At 37.8% G+C, this 17566-nt stretch overlaps 1 protein-coding gene across 1 annotated transcript in view; it reads left to right on the forward strand.

The window, feature by feature from the left end:
- ST8SIA4 (ST8 alpha-N-acetyl-neuraminide alpha-2,8-sialyltransferase 4) overlaps nt 1–17318 on the forward strand; it is a gene marked incomplete at its 5' end in the record, with an annotated part of 55528 nt that extends 38210 nt beyond the window's left edge. Inside the window, one exon of the mRNA XM_009575988.1 lies at nt 17036–17318. Coding sequence (XP_009574283.1) covers nt 17036–17318 — 283 coding nt within the window. The remainder of the gene's footprint in view (nt 1–17035) is intronic.
- Between the last annotated feature and the right edge of the window lie 248 nt (nt 17319–17566).

Raw genomic sequence — 17566 nt, forward strand, 5'->3', positions numbered from 1 at the left:
CTTTCCAGAATGGAAGTCCAATGCTACTTTTCCTGCCAAAGTTTTTTGCTTGCACTGTCAGTATGCTTAACTTTTGTAAGCATTATTTGCTTGTGTTGAACTGTTGATTGGGGAATGAAGATGTAGTGGTGCTCCAATCTTTAGTGGTGCTCCAATCTTTAGACTTTAAAGATTTATATAGAAGTCTGATTTGGTTAACCAGTTACAATGAGTTTAGAGGTGTTTACATGTTCCCTAATGGATGTTTAATCATAAAGAAAAGCTGCTCAGCTCAGCATTATTTAAAGTCACTGGTCTGAAGACGTGTGTTCATCTGGAATACTAGAGACATGCTCTAATTGAAGCACAGTAGCACAACCGTGTAGGCAAAGCAGCATAGCGCCTTTCTCCCATTATGCTTATCATATTCACTGGTCATGAGCACTAGCATTAACTGAAATTCTCTGAATGTATTGCTGTCTCCAGTCATGAGTGACAGAGGACTGTTGCTATTATCACTAGCTATTATGTAGGTCTGTAAGACTGTATGATAGAAGCGTCCTTCCAATCAACAAACTGTCTCACTCAGAAAAGCTTTGTTGGCTGTTTTGCTCCTTACCCCTTGGTCATAAAAGACAGCCAGGTAGTGAAAGCTTGGACTTTCACACAAACGTGCAGAGCATAGGAAGGATTGAGCTGAACTCTATTCTAGATTATACACAGACTAATTGTTCATGAAGTTCCAACCAGGTATTTCTTTGTAATTGTGTGGTAGCAAATTGGGAGATAGGTGTGTAACAGAGGGTATAGCGTTAATGAAAAGGTGTCATGAGGAACGATTTTTGTTAGATTATGTAGATGAAACCCAAGCCCTACTGAAACAAATCAGAATATACCTATGAACTTCCATATAACCGAGATTGCACCTTTTGCTGTAACCTGGCCTTTGTAGGGTTAGCATTTGGAGCAGGAAAGAAGTTGAGAAGAAGAAAGAAAAAGCTTGCTGAATTACTACATTGACAAGTCACGGAAAAGTTTCGAATGGGAACATCCATCAGTTAGTTTGTATCTGTGCTTTGTAGGATACACATAGGAAAATAGTTTCTCTTCTGTGAATTCATGCAGAAAGAATGAAACAAAGGAAAAAGGAGGGCTATCAAATTATGGCAAATAGTTGCTTCAAATAGTTGGTTAGGTATTCAACTTGTCGGTTCTATGTTTTTTCCTAGTTAATCAAATGCTTTTTCTTTTGTGCTGTTTTCTCATCATTGCTACTGTACCTTGCTACAGACATTTGTCTTCTATTAGCTTAGATTTCACTGTTTATGGATCATCTAAACACATCTCCCATCTTCCATTTCAAATCCTCATAAATTCATATACATGCTTTTTGATCACCGTTTTTACACCTAAAGGTCACTCTGTTCAAGTGTTCTCTATCATTTTTTAAGGTTTTCTCTTACCCCTTAATATTGCCATTTGTTTAAAAAGTTCCATGGGGCAGAAGTAAAATATATGAAAAAATAGTCATCTTAACTATTGGAAGTGTAAGGAAAAAAAAAAAGCCCATTAATGCCAGAAGCTTTTAATCAATGTATAATAAAAAATAATGTACTTGATGCAGGTTCTGTCTATATTAATAAAAATAGATTGATTTGAACTTATAGACAGACATATTGACTTTTCTCCTGTAAGTGTGAAGGTAGTTTATTCATTTTTAAGGGGGGGGGGAGTAAAACAAAAAGAAATTGATGCAATTTTATTATTTATCACTGGTAGGTTCTAGTTTATGGCCACAAATTGAAAACAAAAAACAACCAACCAACCAAAAAAAAAAAAAACCAAAAAGAAAAAAACAGGTTTTTTGAGCATGTCAGAATTTATTGACTGGAAGGAAACATTAACATATCTTCATATGTTTGTATATGAGCTGGCAATATACGCTTGCAGCCCTGAAAGCCAGTCGTATCCTGGGCTGCATAAAAAGAAACATGGCCAGCAGGTTGAGGGAGGTGATTCTCCTCTGCTCTGCTCTCCTGAGACCCCCTCTGGAGTGCCCAGCACAAGAAAGACATGGACCTGTTGGAGCAGGTCCAGAGGAGAGCCACGAAAATAGTCAGGGGGCTGGAGCACCTGTCCTATGAGGTAAGGCTGAGAGTGTTGGGGTTGTTCAGCCTAGGGAAGAGAAGGCTCGGGGAAGATCTTATTGCGGCCTTTCGATATGTAAAGGGGGCTTATAAGAAAGACGGGGAGAGACTTTTTACCAAGGCCTCTAGTGAGAGGACGAGGGGGAATGGTTTTGAACTGAAGATAAGGTTAGATTATACAGAAGGAAGAAATTGTTTACAATGAGGGTGGTGAGACACTGGAACAGGTTTCCCAGAGAAGTTGCGGATGCCCCATCATTGGCAGTGTTCAAAGTCAGGTTGGATGGGTCTTTGAGCAGCCTAATCTAGTGAAAGATGTCCCTGCCCATGGCAGGGGGCATTGGACTAGATGATCTTTAAAGGTCCCTCCCAAGCCTAATGATTCTGTGATTCTGTAATTCATAGAATTCTGTATTTTGCCCCATTATCTGTGTTGCAGGAGTATGTTTTTGTCAAAGTATGTCACAGAAATAAGGTAGACATGGAACACCTCACTGAGAGATACACCTCTTTCCACCAGACCTCAGGAAGGAGCTGATTTGCCACAAAGGAAAACCTTCTCTCCAGAAGTTTATCTATTAGCTTTCTTTACGTATTAGCTTTTCTAGTCTCTAGATCTATTTTAGTGCACCTTTTCTATGTACCTGTGTGCACATCCACTGCACCTGTGATCTCTAAATAAACTATTTATAACTGACTTCTTCTAAAATGAAGATATGTTTCACTCTTAAAAATGGTTTTGTGCATAAGTCGAGGGAGCAACACTTTTCAGCAGAGGCACATACTGTGCTAGAATCAGTGTCAGCTGATGACTTCCATGACTCTGAAGCAAGGATAAGCGTTTAAATCGCTATGCAACAGAAGACTAAACACGTTTGCTGTCAGTAAACTGAGCAGTGCTTTACACAGAGTCAGGGCCTTTTCTGCTTCACACCCCACCCCACCAACGAGTAGGCTGGGGGTGCACAAGAAGTTGGGAAGGGGCACAGGCAGGACAGCTGACCCCAACTGACCAAAGGGATACTCCATACCATGTGACGTCATGCTCAGCAATATAAAGCTGGGGGAAGAAGAAGGAAGGGGGGAATGTTCGGAGTGATGGCGTTTGTCTTCCTAAGTAACCGTTACGTGTGATGGAGCCCTGCTTTTCTGCAGATGGCTGAACACCTGCCTGCTGATGGGAAGCATGCATGAATTCCTTGTTTTGCTTTGCTTGCACGCATGGCTTTTGTTTTACTCTTTACTTTTACTCTTCTGATTCTCTCCCCCGTCCCACCAGGGGGGCAGTGAGTGAGAGCCTGTGTGGTGCTTAGTTGCAGTCTGGGGTTAAACCACAACAAAGGTTCAGTGCTCTTTTTGGTGTAAATGGATTCCTAAGGGCTTAAATGACTTTAAAAAATATATTTATGGATATTCTTTGCGGTTTTCAGTAGCTACATAAGTAAGTAGCCTCTACTCTCCCTCAGTGTTTCTGAGGTGTTTTGAGAGTTGGAGGAAGACAACAGTCTAAGCAAACTCAGGATGCTTGGAGCAGTAGGGAATACTGACTGGTGGAGGGCGGGTACAAAGATCATGACTTGCTACAGAAGTAACAAGTCCAGGTAGAGCTCTGATGGTGTGGCCTGAGACAGTGAGTCATTTCTGTGGCTTAAAAGTCACAGTGAAAAGAGAAGTGATTGAATTGACTTCCCAGAAGCTTGAACACTTTGAGAAAGGAGGAGGTGAAAAGGAACTGTGAAAAGCCCCATTCAGATTTTTCTGTAAGAATCCTGAGTAGTTAAGCACAGCCTGAAGACTAAGGTGTCCCACAGATGTCAGCAAAAGATTTGCTCAGCAAACTTATTTCAAAAGTTGTCATGAATGTCACTTGCATTGTGAGAAAAGCATGAAAATAAAGTAAGAGAAGATACATCTTCCCTCACTGCTGAAAAAATAATGTGGCTAATTGTAGATGACAGTGAATAAATGATCTAGAAGACCAATGATAAGCAGGAAAAAAAAGTCATTCTACCAAAAATAAATAACAAAAGTGACCTTGGCTTCTGGAAGCTATTAAGGGAATGTTGAATGGACCAAAGCTTAGGATCTGAAGAATTCTGATACAGATTCTCAGATGCACAAAAGAACTTGTTAAGTAGCTCTTAAAAATCATGTGTCAACATTAGAGAATGTGCATGCATTCCAGCCTATCCAGTCAGGCTATGAGAAGACGGTTATTGTGAAGTGAATAGAGGAAATGTGGACATGATGATCCTCCTACCAGAAATTAGTTTGGAGTAGATCAAGCCCAATTTCTTAATAATAGCATTGTTATAAACAGTTTCATTCTGCAAGCTTCTCTAGTGATCTTTATTTCCAACCTGATTCTCCAGCTAAGATAAGCTTTATCACAATACATTTAAAATGTCCTTGTTCCATTGCTTTGATTTTGGTCTTCATTGTCCTGAAAAATAAGTAGCTGTTTCCTAGACGATATCCTGCATCAAAACTGCTATTTCACTGTCTCACATACAAGCACACACATGAACACTATTACTCCTTTTTCTTCTTTTTCTCCATTATTTACTTACTTTGTTCTTCATAATGACAACCAAAGCATGACAATGGCAAGTCAGGTCTAGCTATTGTGCTAACATCATATTTGCAGTCATTCTTTCCTGATGAGTGCTAAACCCAGCCTATGCTACCAGGCAAGAGTTGGCACCTTTTCTCATAATTTCCCTTCTTGACAGATATGTAGTCTCTGATAAGAATCAAGGGGCATCACTTTCACTACTAAAAAAAAATTGGTGTTGCTTTTTCAAGTACAGTAGGCCAGTTTTAGTGAGAAACCTCAAAGAATTGCTCAAACATGCTAATTTCAGTCTTCAGGAAATATCTTGGAGACTGTTTCTGTTACCTTTTAAGTCAATAGCTGTCACTGGGTGTCTCTACATTAATGTTTTCAGTTTGCATCAGAAGGCATTTTTTAAGTAAATGCCCTGATCATTCTCTTTTACTGTTCTTTATGTCATGAAAAGGTCTTAAAGCACACGATTTTCAGATTAAAATAAACTGGGGCATTCCTATGGCTCACCAAGTACGCCCCAACTCAGTTTGTGGTGAAAAAAACTTGTAATGGGTATGGTGTGGACATCCTGTATTCAGCACCATCTGTCTTACCCTACAGAGCAACTCCTAATGGTCCCCACTGCTTGCTAATGTAGTAGCCCTAGTCACTGACTCCAAGGGGAGCAAAAATCCAGGTAACTTTCTTTGGGAACATTTTAAGTACCCTTTTGCCCAGCCCACTCTGCTTTGGAATGGTGATAAAACTGTGGAGCACTGCAAGGCAGATATAATTCTAAAAAACAGTTTTCTACCTTGCGTTGTAATATTGGTTATATTGTAGAAGTAAACATAATACATGGTAAAGACAAAACAGTTCCCCCACCCTTCAAAAAAGAAAGCAAGCCTACCACCTCTATGCTTTCATAGTTATGACTGATTTTAAGGATGGATTGTGGTGTGAGGCATTCTGAGACCCTGTGACTTGACAGAAACTGTTGACTAAAAAATGTTAGTAAGATTTTTGGTACAGGAAAATATTCTGTAATTTTACTTTAGCAAGTGTTTAAACTCACTTAGCTTTTTTTAATGTTTGATGCTAAAGAATTTACCCATCTGTTAGTATCTGACTTGAGAGACATTCTCTGTATATCAAGGAATACTCACATAAGAGTTTAAACTATTTTATCAAGAAATCTCTTCTAGCAAGCTAATCGCCATAGCATTTTCACACTGAAGTCAGTTCAAAACATTTGACAGGCCAGTAGCATGTAAGTAACACTCAAATCAAAATGAATCAGTTTCCTCACGTGTAATGTCCTTGGCAATCCCATGTCCCTTATCTTTAAACAAGTTTTTTTTGAACACAGTTATATCAGTGTGTAAGTCAATTTAGCCACTTGAGAGTCACTTGTACAAAGGGTTACAGGCGTGGACCTTCACTGATATTGTCCCTTAAAAGAAATCAGTATGTGTTTTCAAAAGGGCTATTGATGTATTGCAAAATAGATTTAGAAGTGCAGTAAACAATTTTATTTTTTGCCTTCAGAATACCTGTATTCAGCTTGTGTGGGAATAATGTTAATGATAGTATCTTTATGAATTGCCAGATAAGTTGTGTTGCCAGTTTGATCATTAGTTTATTGCTCATGGAATGAAAGCAAAACATTTTCAATCACACCTTGGCTGTGTTTTGAAAATAGACATCACTTTCTTACTTTGACATGTTTAGTGTTTTGGAAGCTGCATCAATTCTCTTTTCACAGCAGCACTTGGAGACATTTCTTCTCAGTGCCAGGTGTAACATACTATTGCAAAAAAAAGATATACAGGCCTGGGTTAGTATCTCTGCAATCCTGTTCTTTTCACTCAGCCTGAAGATTGAAATTTAATGTAAGATATTCCTTTACAGTCTGGTTCTTTAAGGCCCTTCTGGAAGAGATTAGTACACTATTACTATTTACGCTGATGGCAACTATTCTCATCAGTGAAATCTAAAGTGAACTAGCTGTTAAATCTTTGTTTTCTTTCCCACATACCGTCTTTTTCAAGAGAATTTAAATTGCTTTTTAAAAATATACATAGATAAGTATTGCAGCTGTTTCTGTGGGTTAATTGCAGAATTAATTGGATCATGTTGTCTTGAATAGCAATAAATGTGTATTGTTTATTGCTTAAATTTGGTTTAATTTTAATTTCTTTTTTGTTCTGTAAGGTTTGCAACTCCTGTTGCTTGAAGTCTTTTCTGCGGGGGTTTACTATCTGCTGCTGGAACAAACCAAGCGAAGCTCAACTTAAACACAGAGGGTGTTTCTAATAGAAACCTTGATATTTCCTTGAAATTTTAGAGCATCTTTTAGAAAGTTTTTCCTTTTTGACAAAGAGTCAATGCTCTACTTACTCTAGTAGGTTTTGAATGGCTTTATATCCATCTGGGTACATAGGCATTAACCAATTTCACAGATAGAGTGTACCTCATTATAGTGTGAAAATAAAAGAGCATTTAGCAAAGTTTCATGGCTAAGTGAAGACAATGGTCTGGCATCAGTTGAAATACATTTTGTACAAGCAGTTTTGCGTACAGGCATAAATGTTTAGGGAAACAGCTTGGATTTTTCTAAAATTTAGAATTTTGGTCGTAGAGTTTAACTTTTGTTCATGTCTGGAATGTCTTGGTCATGACAGCAGTGAGCAGGGTGCCAGGTACCTCAGTGCTAAGTTTTGCAGAGGTATGGACAGCCTGACTTTCTCACAGCCTTGTAAGAAGAGCTTGGTCTTGTAGGTGTGGACTGAGGAGGCCCTGTGCCTGTTAAAAATCAGTTTTCACACAGATGCATTGCTATTTTCTTCCAGGAGTTACTTAAGCAGATGGGAGATGATGGCGCTCATTCTCCTTTTGTACTGCAGCACAGGGTACATAGCACCTGCAAGGGCTTAAACTTGCCTGCTCCCCCATCTGACCAGATTGAGGCCCATGTTTTCTGCAGTCATGCCCTGCCCCATATCTTTTGGGGGCTTTTCTGGGGAAAGGGATGTCGTCTCTCTGTCCTGCTGGAATGCTTCTACTTTAAAATCAAAAAATATGTGGGCAATTTTGAAAGTCCTTGTTTATGAAGGAAGAATAAAGGACTCTGCAGCATGGGCTTTTTATATTTTGAGACTAATGATGTTTAATATAAAAAGCTGTTGTCATTGATTCATCAAGGATTGAAGCATAGGTCTTTTCCTTTGAGGAAATGCTTTTAATCAAATGGTTGAAGAGGTTTATTCATCCTGTGACTTCCTTCTAAACCTAGGTCAATAATTTCTTTTTTTAGACAAAAACTGAAGGAGCTAGCGTGGATTCAAATAACAGTATTCTGATAGCTTGGAGATATTGCAGAAGTGAGACAGAACTTGAGACACATTCCCAGTCTTAAACATATCCTGTTAATTAGTCCTGAAGGCTTTCTCCTTCATATATAGGCCTTACTGCCCCATCCTTCCACATATTTTATAGGGCATGTGGTTTATGGCTGTGGAGGATTCCAATTGTTACACCAAAATCTTTTTATGTATGAGAAAAAAGTTCATAGGCTTAACTAGTCTTAACTTTAGCAAGTGTTTCTTAATTCACTGGCAACAGAAGGGCAATGTTATGCTATGTTTTGATACTTCTTTATCCTTAGCAGATCCTTTTCCTATTGAGGTGGTTTTCCAAAAGTTGATTAAAGCTGCTTTGGGAGCAGATCATGCTACAGCAATGGTGCAAAGCAGAATAGTCTCCTACACCAGGGAAGCTGAACCATTTTATTTTAAGACAGGTAAAAGTGAGCTTTAATATATTCTTAATGATTTTGCCATAGCCAGTAAAGACTATGCTCACAGTGGTTAAAATTCTGTGCAATGGAGGTAACACTGAATGGCAGCCTGCTGGCCATGCTCTCATTTAGCTGTGGCAATGCAAGGTATGTAACATGGCTGTGTTCACCGTTGATATCGCTGGTCTTTTCTTTCTCTCGAGTTCAAACTCTCAGTGGTCCTTGAAATCTGCTCTTTAAGCAAGAATTGAAGGGGTAAAGGAAAAAAACCCGAACAAAAAAAAATCCTTAACATTCATGTAGTGAATTAAGTTTGCTAAGAAGAAAGTTACAATTTTGGGCAGTGTTTCAGCTCTTCATAAAGTGCATTATTCCTTTTAATAAAATGGATTTTGTGTATGCTATTTCAAAATACTGTACATTGAAAACTGTAAAGTAAATCTTACACAAACACTCAGCAGTGTTTCCGTGCTGGCTGTCACACTCTCAGTGTTATTGTTCACACTTCAATTCTTTCACACTCTAGATTCCTCCTGCCCAAAGCATATCTCAGTAAGAAAAGGACGAATAATGCATTTTTAATTAATACATTCACATAAATTGAAAAGGTCAGTTGAAGGGTTGCTCATATCATTGATGTGATTAATCCTACTGAAGACATGAAAGCACTAGCAAAGGCTTTCTTTTTTCTGAGTTTGAGGAAGCTATTTTAACTAACATCTTCTAGAGAAAGCAGACGCTGGGTCCGAGAACATAAAAATGGCTGTTTAAGCAGATCCCTCTCTAGCCTGTGGTCTTACTTGTGCCAGGTGCCAACACAGTTGCTTAGAAGAAAAGTTGGAAACAGAGGAAATGTCAAGTGTTTACACTGTGATATGTGCTCCCATGGCCAGCAGCTTAGCAAACCCTTGAGAAGGAGCTTGGTCTGCATCACTGTGTTTGTGAACTTTAACAATTTATATCAGTTAGTTGGCCATTGTCATCCAAAACATCATGTTGCGATGAATTCCACTGTTCAATGGCATGTTGTATGAAAAAGTACTTGATTCTGTTTATTTTAGACCTACCACTGAATAACTCCACCTGGTTCATAGTTTTTATGTTACCGTGCTTGTGTTAAAATAGTAATTAAATCCCCATTTGCCTTCTTTACAGATGACATAATTTTGGAGCTTTCTGCCATATCCCTGCTTAGGTCTCTTTTTCAAGCTACTCTGTTTACTCGTTCCTCGTACAGAAGTTATTCTTTTGATAACCTGTGTTGCTTTTTCTGTATCTTGTCCTGTTCTACAGTATTTTTTGAGAGAGTGTAATCAAGACAACATACATCCTCTAGCTTCTCCCACTGACACAGAGAGTCTTGAGTAACTGAAATGTTTTGTCTTCTTTCTCACAATCCTTTTTCCCTACCTTACTTCTTATTAATGCTAATATTTTAAATTTTCAAATACTATATAAGATTCCTCAGAAAGCTCTTTTAAAAAATATTCTCTCCATGTAATGGCTGTAGAAGGAACAGAATTTCAGTGACAGGCAGGTGTGTATGAGTGCGTTTACTTGGAGATCAGCTTGCCACTCAGTGAACAGAGCTTGGTATATCATCTTTTGGAGCTATTTAGGGTTATAACATATATGTTTACTCAGATTCAATCCTGTCCAGAGAAGGGAATTAAAAATCCATTGAAATATACACAACCAAATTCTGATGTCATTTATACTTAGAAATCCTATGGAATTTGTAGATATGGCAAATAAAGATGTTAAAGATGCTAAATTATCTGATATTTTAATGTAGCCCATCGTATCAGGTTCTCCTTGTCTGAGACAACATATATCATGTTGAGTACAGCCTTGGGAAAGCACATCTCATGTTTTAATCTAGTCTCTACAGTAGCAGAGTAAACAATTGTCATTTGAATTCCCCAGTATCCATTTAATGTAATGATGATCGGCATCAATTGTTGCATATATTAGTAATTGTAATAGAGTCTTGTCAGAAGATCATTTTAACATTAACTATTTTTAAAACAAATGTCTATGTTTTTATGTGTTTATTTGAGTTTAATTTTTGTCAATAGCTGCAAGAAGTCATTATCTGGTAGCAACATGCTATTCAATTAACATTTCTTCTGCAATCATGCTGATAGTAGTGCATTCCATTTTTATAAATCTGAAGGTATCTTGCTAGACGTAAGTGAAAGTCTGGTGGTTTTGACTGTAGGTTAAACTATAGGTAATATTTTGATCTGGCAGAAAATAGGTTCAGTATTTTTAAAGGTCAAAATATTGAGGTTCCGTAAATACTAAGACAAATGTAAGTGTCAAAGCAATCTTTTAAAGGTGATTATGGATGTAAAAAATTGACGTATCTCATATTCATCAAGGCAGACTTTTACATCTGTAATTGCTTTTCTTACAGTTTTCAGCTGTAGAAGGAGTTTTTCCACTCATACTCCTTTTCTTCATGGTTCCATTCATTTTTCCAGATCATTACAAATCATATCAATTTACTGCTGACACAAGGCTTAAGACCAATGTACAGTACACCTGATTTGTAACTTGTACTGCATTGTAACTGCTTCAGACCCCAGTGGCGAAGAATTGGTTACAACTGTTGAAGTGTTGTACCAGTGTTTGGAGGCAATCATTTTGCCTGAAGGTTACTCCTGATCAAAGACAGAATGTTTTATATTATATTCTGCTCATAGTCTGTTTTTCATTTGGTTTCATTTTATTTCAAATTTCTTTTATGAAAGGTTGAGTTCAATAGTTTGAGGTAAGCTGAGGTTAAGAAAAGACGAATGTGTGTGAGGATTGAAATACACAGTAAAATGTTAAAAAAAATAGAAGTATACTCAAATGTATATTTAGAAGTCCAAAGCTCAAGTAGACTGAGAGTTTGTTGATATCAACAGAAATAAATTCTTAAATTCTTACTTTCCAATGTAATCCCATTGATTCTGATGGAGGTACAGCAAGTGCGGGACTGGAGGTTCCTGGCAGAGTTGCTTTCCAGTTTCTGCTTCTTTACTTGGAGTGGAAAGCCTTCTTGCAGCTCCTGGGACCGCAAGAATTGGCATGCAAATATTCAAATTACAAACATGTTACAATAAAGATATCTGTAGTTTGCCCTGTTGACTCGTATGCAGTTTATGACTAGTTCTAACCTCCACATGCACCTCTGCAGAAGTACCACCTTAAGAGTTTTTGCCATCCTCCGCAGGCAATTCTCTGCATAACTTACATTTCTTGTTTGTTAAATTATATAATTTTTATTTTCTCAAATCTGTCAAGCTTATTTTGTATTTTCAGTCTTATCCTCTACTTGTCACCCATGGTATGTGCAACTTTCTATTGATGGAGAACTACTGATGCCTACTGATTATAGTTTTCAAACCAGTTTTTTTCCTAGGTAGTAGGAAACTGTAGTATTTTACTACAAAGTCATGGTTTTTAGCTTGCTTATACTAGTACAAAAATAAGCTTCTACAAGAAAATGTGAAAATCTTTTAATTTCTAACAGTAGCAATTAGGATTTATTGTTTGTTGTCAGTGTGAAAAAGAAAAGAACATGATTTTACCTGACAAAGATAAGCCCCTTTTTAAAAGGACTTGCTTTACAAAGAGACAGTTGTGCACCTACTACTAAGTTTAGCTGGTAAAACAACTGAGCATTTTATAAACATCCTCTACTTTGTGTATGAGGGGAGAGCACTGGATATCGTATACCTCAGTGGTACCAAGGCTTTCGGCATTGTCTCCCACAATATTCTTGCATCCACGTTAGGATATTGTGGTCTGGATGACTGGACAACTAGATGGGTCAAAATCTAGCTGGATGATTGGGCTGGACATGTAGGCCAACAGGAGCCTTATGAAATTCAGCAAGGACAAATGTGGAGTCCTGTACCTGCGAAGGGGTAACCCTTGCAGCAGTACAGGCTGGGGGCTGACTGAGTGGCTGGGTTCAGCTCTGCTGGAAGGAACCTGGGCATCTTGGCAGGCAGCAAGAAGAGCACAAGCCATCAGTGCTCCCTGGCAGCAGAGGGCCAAAAACATCTGGGGCTGTATTGGCAGGACCGAAGCTGGTCAAGTGAGGAAAGTGATTGCCCCCCTCTACTCAGCGCTTATTAGACCACATCTGGACTACTGTGCCCTATTTTGGGCACCCCTAATACAAGAAAAATATTGACCAACTAGAGCAAGTTGAGCTGGGGGCTACAGAGGTGCTTGGGCTGGAGCGCAGGTCCTGTCAGCAGTGGCTGAGGGACCTTACTTTGAGAAAGAGGTTGGACTAGAGATCTGCTGATGTCTCTTCCAACCTGAATGATCTGGTAAAAGTCATTACTAAGATGTTTAGTTTTCATATCCATGTCTCAATTTAAAATCAAATTATTTTACTTAACAAATAAATCTTTCTCCTTTACCCTAGTTTTTATTATTATCTTAGTAAAGATAACGAAGACTTTTTGCCAAAAATTACATTTTTAAATACAGAATATTAAAACATACAAGTCTTTTATTCATGATGTGAAACTACATGTAAGAACTAGGTTTCAGTAAGATCATAGCATTGAAAAGGAAGGAAAAAACATTTTCTTTATGCCTAAAGCATCAGAAAGTATTAAAATAACGCTGGCTCAAATCCATTATTGACATTACTTATCTCCAGTCTTAAATACTGAAAGATGTCTTTGATTATTTTCACTTTTATATGTAATGTACAGTGAAACATGCAAGAGATCACTGTTCAAATTTTAAAACTACGTGTGTATGCCCAGTACAAAGAAAGGATTGTAAAAAAGAGATCCATATTGGACTGGATGAAAGAGAAGGTCTACAGGTGTGTGGCCATGACTTACTACATAATATGTCTGAGGCAGGTAAAAAGGTTTTGGAGGCAAAGATGCTTGGATTTGGGATGAGTTGTTGAGGTGAAAATAGACAAGATGAGATCAGAAGCAAGGAATAGGAGCAGAAGGGCATAGATAGAAGAATCAGAACCTACTTGAGCATACCTTCTTCTCATGGAAGAGAGAGTTTTAGCAATCCCCTGCTATCAGGGTGTCCTTTAATCTTATGGTGTATTGTGCTATTTTTACTTACCTGTTGCAATCCTGATAATTATTAATTGTAATTTTATAAAAATCAAATACATGAACCTAAATTAATTAAGTACTGAACTGGCCTTCCTTTCATTTATATAGTTCTATTCTTGCATGGGGTTTTTTTGTGTTTAGTGGTGCTGTGTTTTTCACTTACCACTGGAGGTTAATTTTTAACTTCTGAGTGTTAAACTGAAAGTCATGATATACTGCCAGTGTCTTTACTAAGTTACCATCAGCCGTGTAATTAAAACTAATTTGAAGTGAGATCTGAAGCTACTCAACTTCAAGTCATAGATATAACAGAAACGAAGTGTGTTGACACATTGGTACATTTCAATAATTCAGTAGTCTGGCCCCATAAAGGGGTTGTTTTATCACAGCTCTCAAGAGAACAATTGACTGGAGCACTGTATTGGTGGACTGTGTGGCTACAGCCTTCCACTTACAGGTTTAATAGTGATGCTTAAATAGCAGACTCAATTTTCTAACATGCAAGATGCACCTATTCCTTTGTCAATTAAACTTATTTCTCTATCCAGCCTGAAAATCAGGAAGTGGTCATGGGAGATCTAGAGATTAGTTATGAGAAAAAAGAGATTCTCTTTTGGATCTGAGGTAAGTTGCTTCCCTCACATTGTAATCTTAGTTATACAGAAAATGAGTGCAGCCCAGATAGATAGGTAAGAAGGGTATCTTTAGGCTTAAAACTGTTAAAAAGTTATAACAAAACTGCAGAAACAGAAAGCAGGTGCAAAAATGTTCATTGGTTAAAGCCTTTACAACCTCAATCAATCTCTAAAAATCAGCCTTAACCAACTTTCATATTAGAGTAGCTACTTGACTAAGAAGATGACACATATATTTCAGGACCAAAATCACAAAGACTACTTACACCACACAACCAATTTTATCAATTCAAGCAGAGGTTGGGAGCCAGAGATTTGAAGAGATCAAATGATCTGCAGGAAGCTTCAGCCTGGAGCACTGAACGCCTCTAACCGTTTCACTCATTGCATTACTTGTGTTTTTTTCATCTGAAATAGGATTGTTCCCAAGTTGAAAATTTCGATAGTAAGTACAGCAAGTACCATATTTGAGTACAGAGTTTGGATATCTTTTTCATTTTTAAGAGAAACCAAACAGTTAAAATTCCCTTTTGTATGATATCTGAATATGACAAGCAGAAGAAAAGATTTGCTTTTATATTCTAAAATTGGGAGAGGCTCTTTATTACACCTTATTCCTTCCTGACATACTTACTACTGTACAGAAACTCTTAAGTAAGATGTAGAGTCCTTTTCAAATATTTAGATCCACCTGTTTACTATTAATTTCATTCTCTGCTGTGATCATCCTATTTCTGGAAAGGTGAAATTCAGCTGGAATGATAGCAGTTGTGCCGTGTAGTACCAGATGCATCAGGTTTGATTGCTGTTTGGCTAGAGACACTCATGTAGATGGCTGACTGTGCGTGTTTAGAGCGGGCACCGACTTTTGAAGAAACAAATACCAGTTTCTACATTTAATCTTTTTTTTCTCTATCTGTGATATGAAGTGCCAAAAGTGGTCAGATTTGTTTCTTCAGTAGCTTTTCTATGAGCAAACATTGAAAAAAAAATCTTCTAGAATTGGAGTCTTTCCTTTGACTTGTTTTAAAATGTTGCAGTTTTTCAGAGTAGGAAGCAAACTACTTATCTTTTCTCAGAAACCTCTGTCTGAAAACTCATGTTTATGAAAACAATGAAAAAATTATATGCAATACATTTGTCATTTGTACATGTAACCATTTTCCATTGCACTTGCTCATTAAATACGCTTTTACCATCCTGTTTTTTACAGCCAAACAAAATTCTGAGTCATTCCCTCTGTTGGCTTTGGAGAAGCAATCACTCAGCCTAGAACTGCTTTCTGCTTGCAGATTCCTTCAGCTTTCAAAAAAGAAACTGAATACAATGCAAAAAAAAATTTATCTTTCACATGCATATGTATCTGTGATTCAAAGACATCAGCTTTTAGGCCCTATGGTTTTGGCAAAGAGTGAAACTGAAAAGGCCAGTTTCAATGGGATGACTGTTTTTAATGTTGCACAGCATCTGATGCTTTTAAGACACTTTAAGCTTTGATTAAGGACATATTTTTGCTATCCTGTCTGATAGTGGTGGGTGGGATGTTCCTCCTGCTACACCGCTAAATGCCTTTAAAGCAATCCGGTTGTATAATCAGAGTTCCAGCCTTATTGTAACCCTGTTTAGCACAAGGCTAACTCTGGTCTGATGAGGCTTATCTCCCTTGACCCGCTCTCTAGGCTACGGTAGAAACAATTCACAGCCTACAACTAACAAAGAATATAGTAATACAATGCAATGATTCAGGTTTGTATGGTAATGCTGTGTAACAAACTGCTTACCTCCCTTACTTGCAGCCACTTGTTCCCACAGTTTGACCTGTACAACTGTGTGCATGGCTGCTGTTTATCTGAACCAGCAAAATGACCAGGTTTAAGTTTCTAAATACCCTTTTTTATTTCTGTAAAGTGCTAACAAACTTTACATTTAATCAGGCTTGGGAGAAGTGTTTTACAAGTAATAGGCTGGCACTATTTTAATGAAGTTTTATTTTTAGACAGGGGATATAAAACAATGTTCGTGGCAGATTTTGAAGGTACCAGTGTGAGTTTTGTGCCACAATCCAGTTCAGTTCCCGTGTTCCTTCTGCACCTACCCGCTGTTTGCCTCTTTGAAAACTCTCTGCAGCTTCTAAACACACAACCAGACGTGTTGTTACTGGCTCAGGAAAACTTCCATAGCTTCAGTCAGATCTGTGTGCTGCTGAGTACAAAACAAAACCTTTTAAAATTATTAGTGTAAGATTTTGCTTTTCTGGAGATTGCTGTTAGCAAATGCAAGCTTTACCTCCTTACTCACAAGCCAAGTAATTAAAGCTTCACTTCTGTTTACTTCTGAAAGTTACATTCTTAACGTGTTATGTTTATTATTTCCAATTCCTTTCTATTTAGACAAGCAATCCGCGAAGTAATCACTAGGCTAATCAAATATTTAGTGTAGGGCTGACTTGATGAGGTAAATTGGATACTGCAAGAGGTCAAAGTTTATAGCAAGAGACTGTTCCCTGATCTGGCTGAGGAGGTTAACTGCAGTTTTGTAGCATTTGCAGGCACCGTGACTTCTTGTTAGGGTTAAAGTTTGAACTAAGAAGCTTAGGTCGCCAGCTTTTCTTCTGCACTGTGTTAAATAAGATCTCACTTCTGTTATTCTAGGTGGAATAAAGGTGTGCCAAAACAGTGTCATCATTTGTGATCTCAGTTTAGGGAGAAGAAGGAAACTTTTGCTTTTTTATAGTGTAAAATGAATGCATAATAGAAACAATAAGTCTAAGGATTTATTCACGTGAGGTTGTATGAGAGTTTCTTAATGTACTTTTTCTTTCTTTGCAGCTATTGGCTGACAAACAAGGTCCACATTAAACGACCCAGCACTGGTCTCCTCATGTATACGCTTGCCACCAGATTTTGTGATGAAATACATCTGTATGGATTTTGGCCGTTCCCAAAGGATTTACATGGAAAACCAGTCAAGTATCATTATTATGATGATCTGAAGTATCGGTACTTTTCTAATGCCAGTCCTCATAGGATGCCGTTAGAGTTTAAAACGTTGTATGTATTACATAACAGAGGAGCACTTAAATTAACAACAGGGAAATGCGTACAGCAATAAAGCACATGTAAAGTACAGTAAGAAGTACATAATACACACTTCATCATAAAGATGTTGTGGAATGGCAATGGGATCCCAGTGAGGATATGTTTCAATACCCACTAAGCCATCAGAAAAACCAATTTTATCAGAAGTACATAACCAGCTATTATACCTGTAAAGTGCTATATAACTAAGCTATCTTGACTGCAAGGGTTCAAGTAAGTGCCACTTTCACTAAGAACAAAGCTTGAATGTATACTCAGTAG

The sequence above is a fragment of the Fulmarus glacialis genome, unplaced genomic scaffold (assembly GCF_000690835.1).
Source record: "Fulmarus glacialis isolate BGI_N327 unplaced genomic scaffold, ASM69083v1 scaffold1414, whole genome shotgun sequence".
In the NCBI taxonomy this organism is placed as follows: domain Eukaryota; kingdom Metazoa; phylum Chordata; class Aves; order Procellariiformes; family Procellariidae; genus Fulmarus; species Fulmarus glacialis.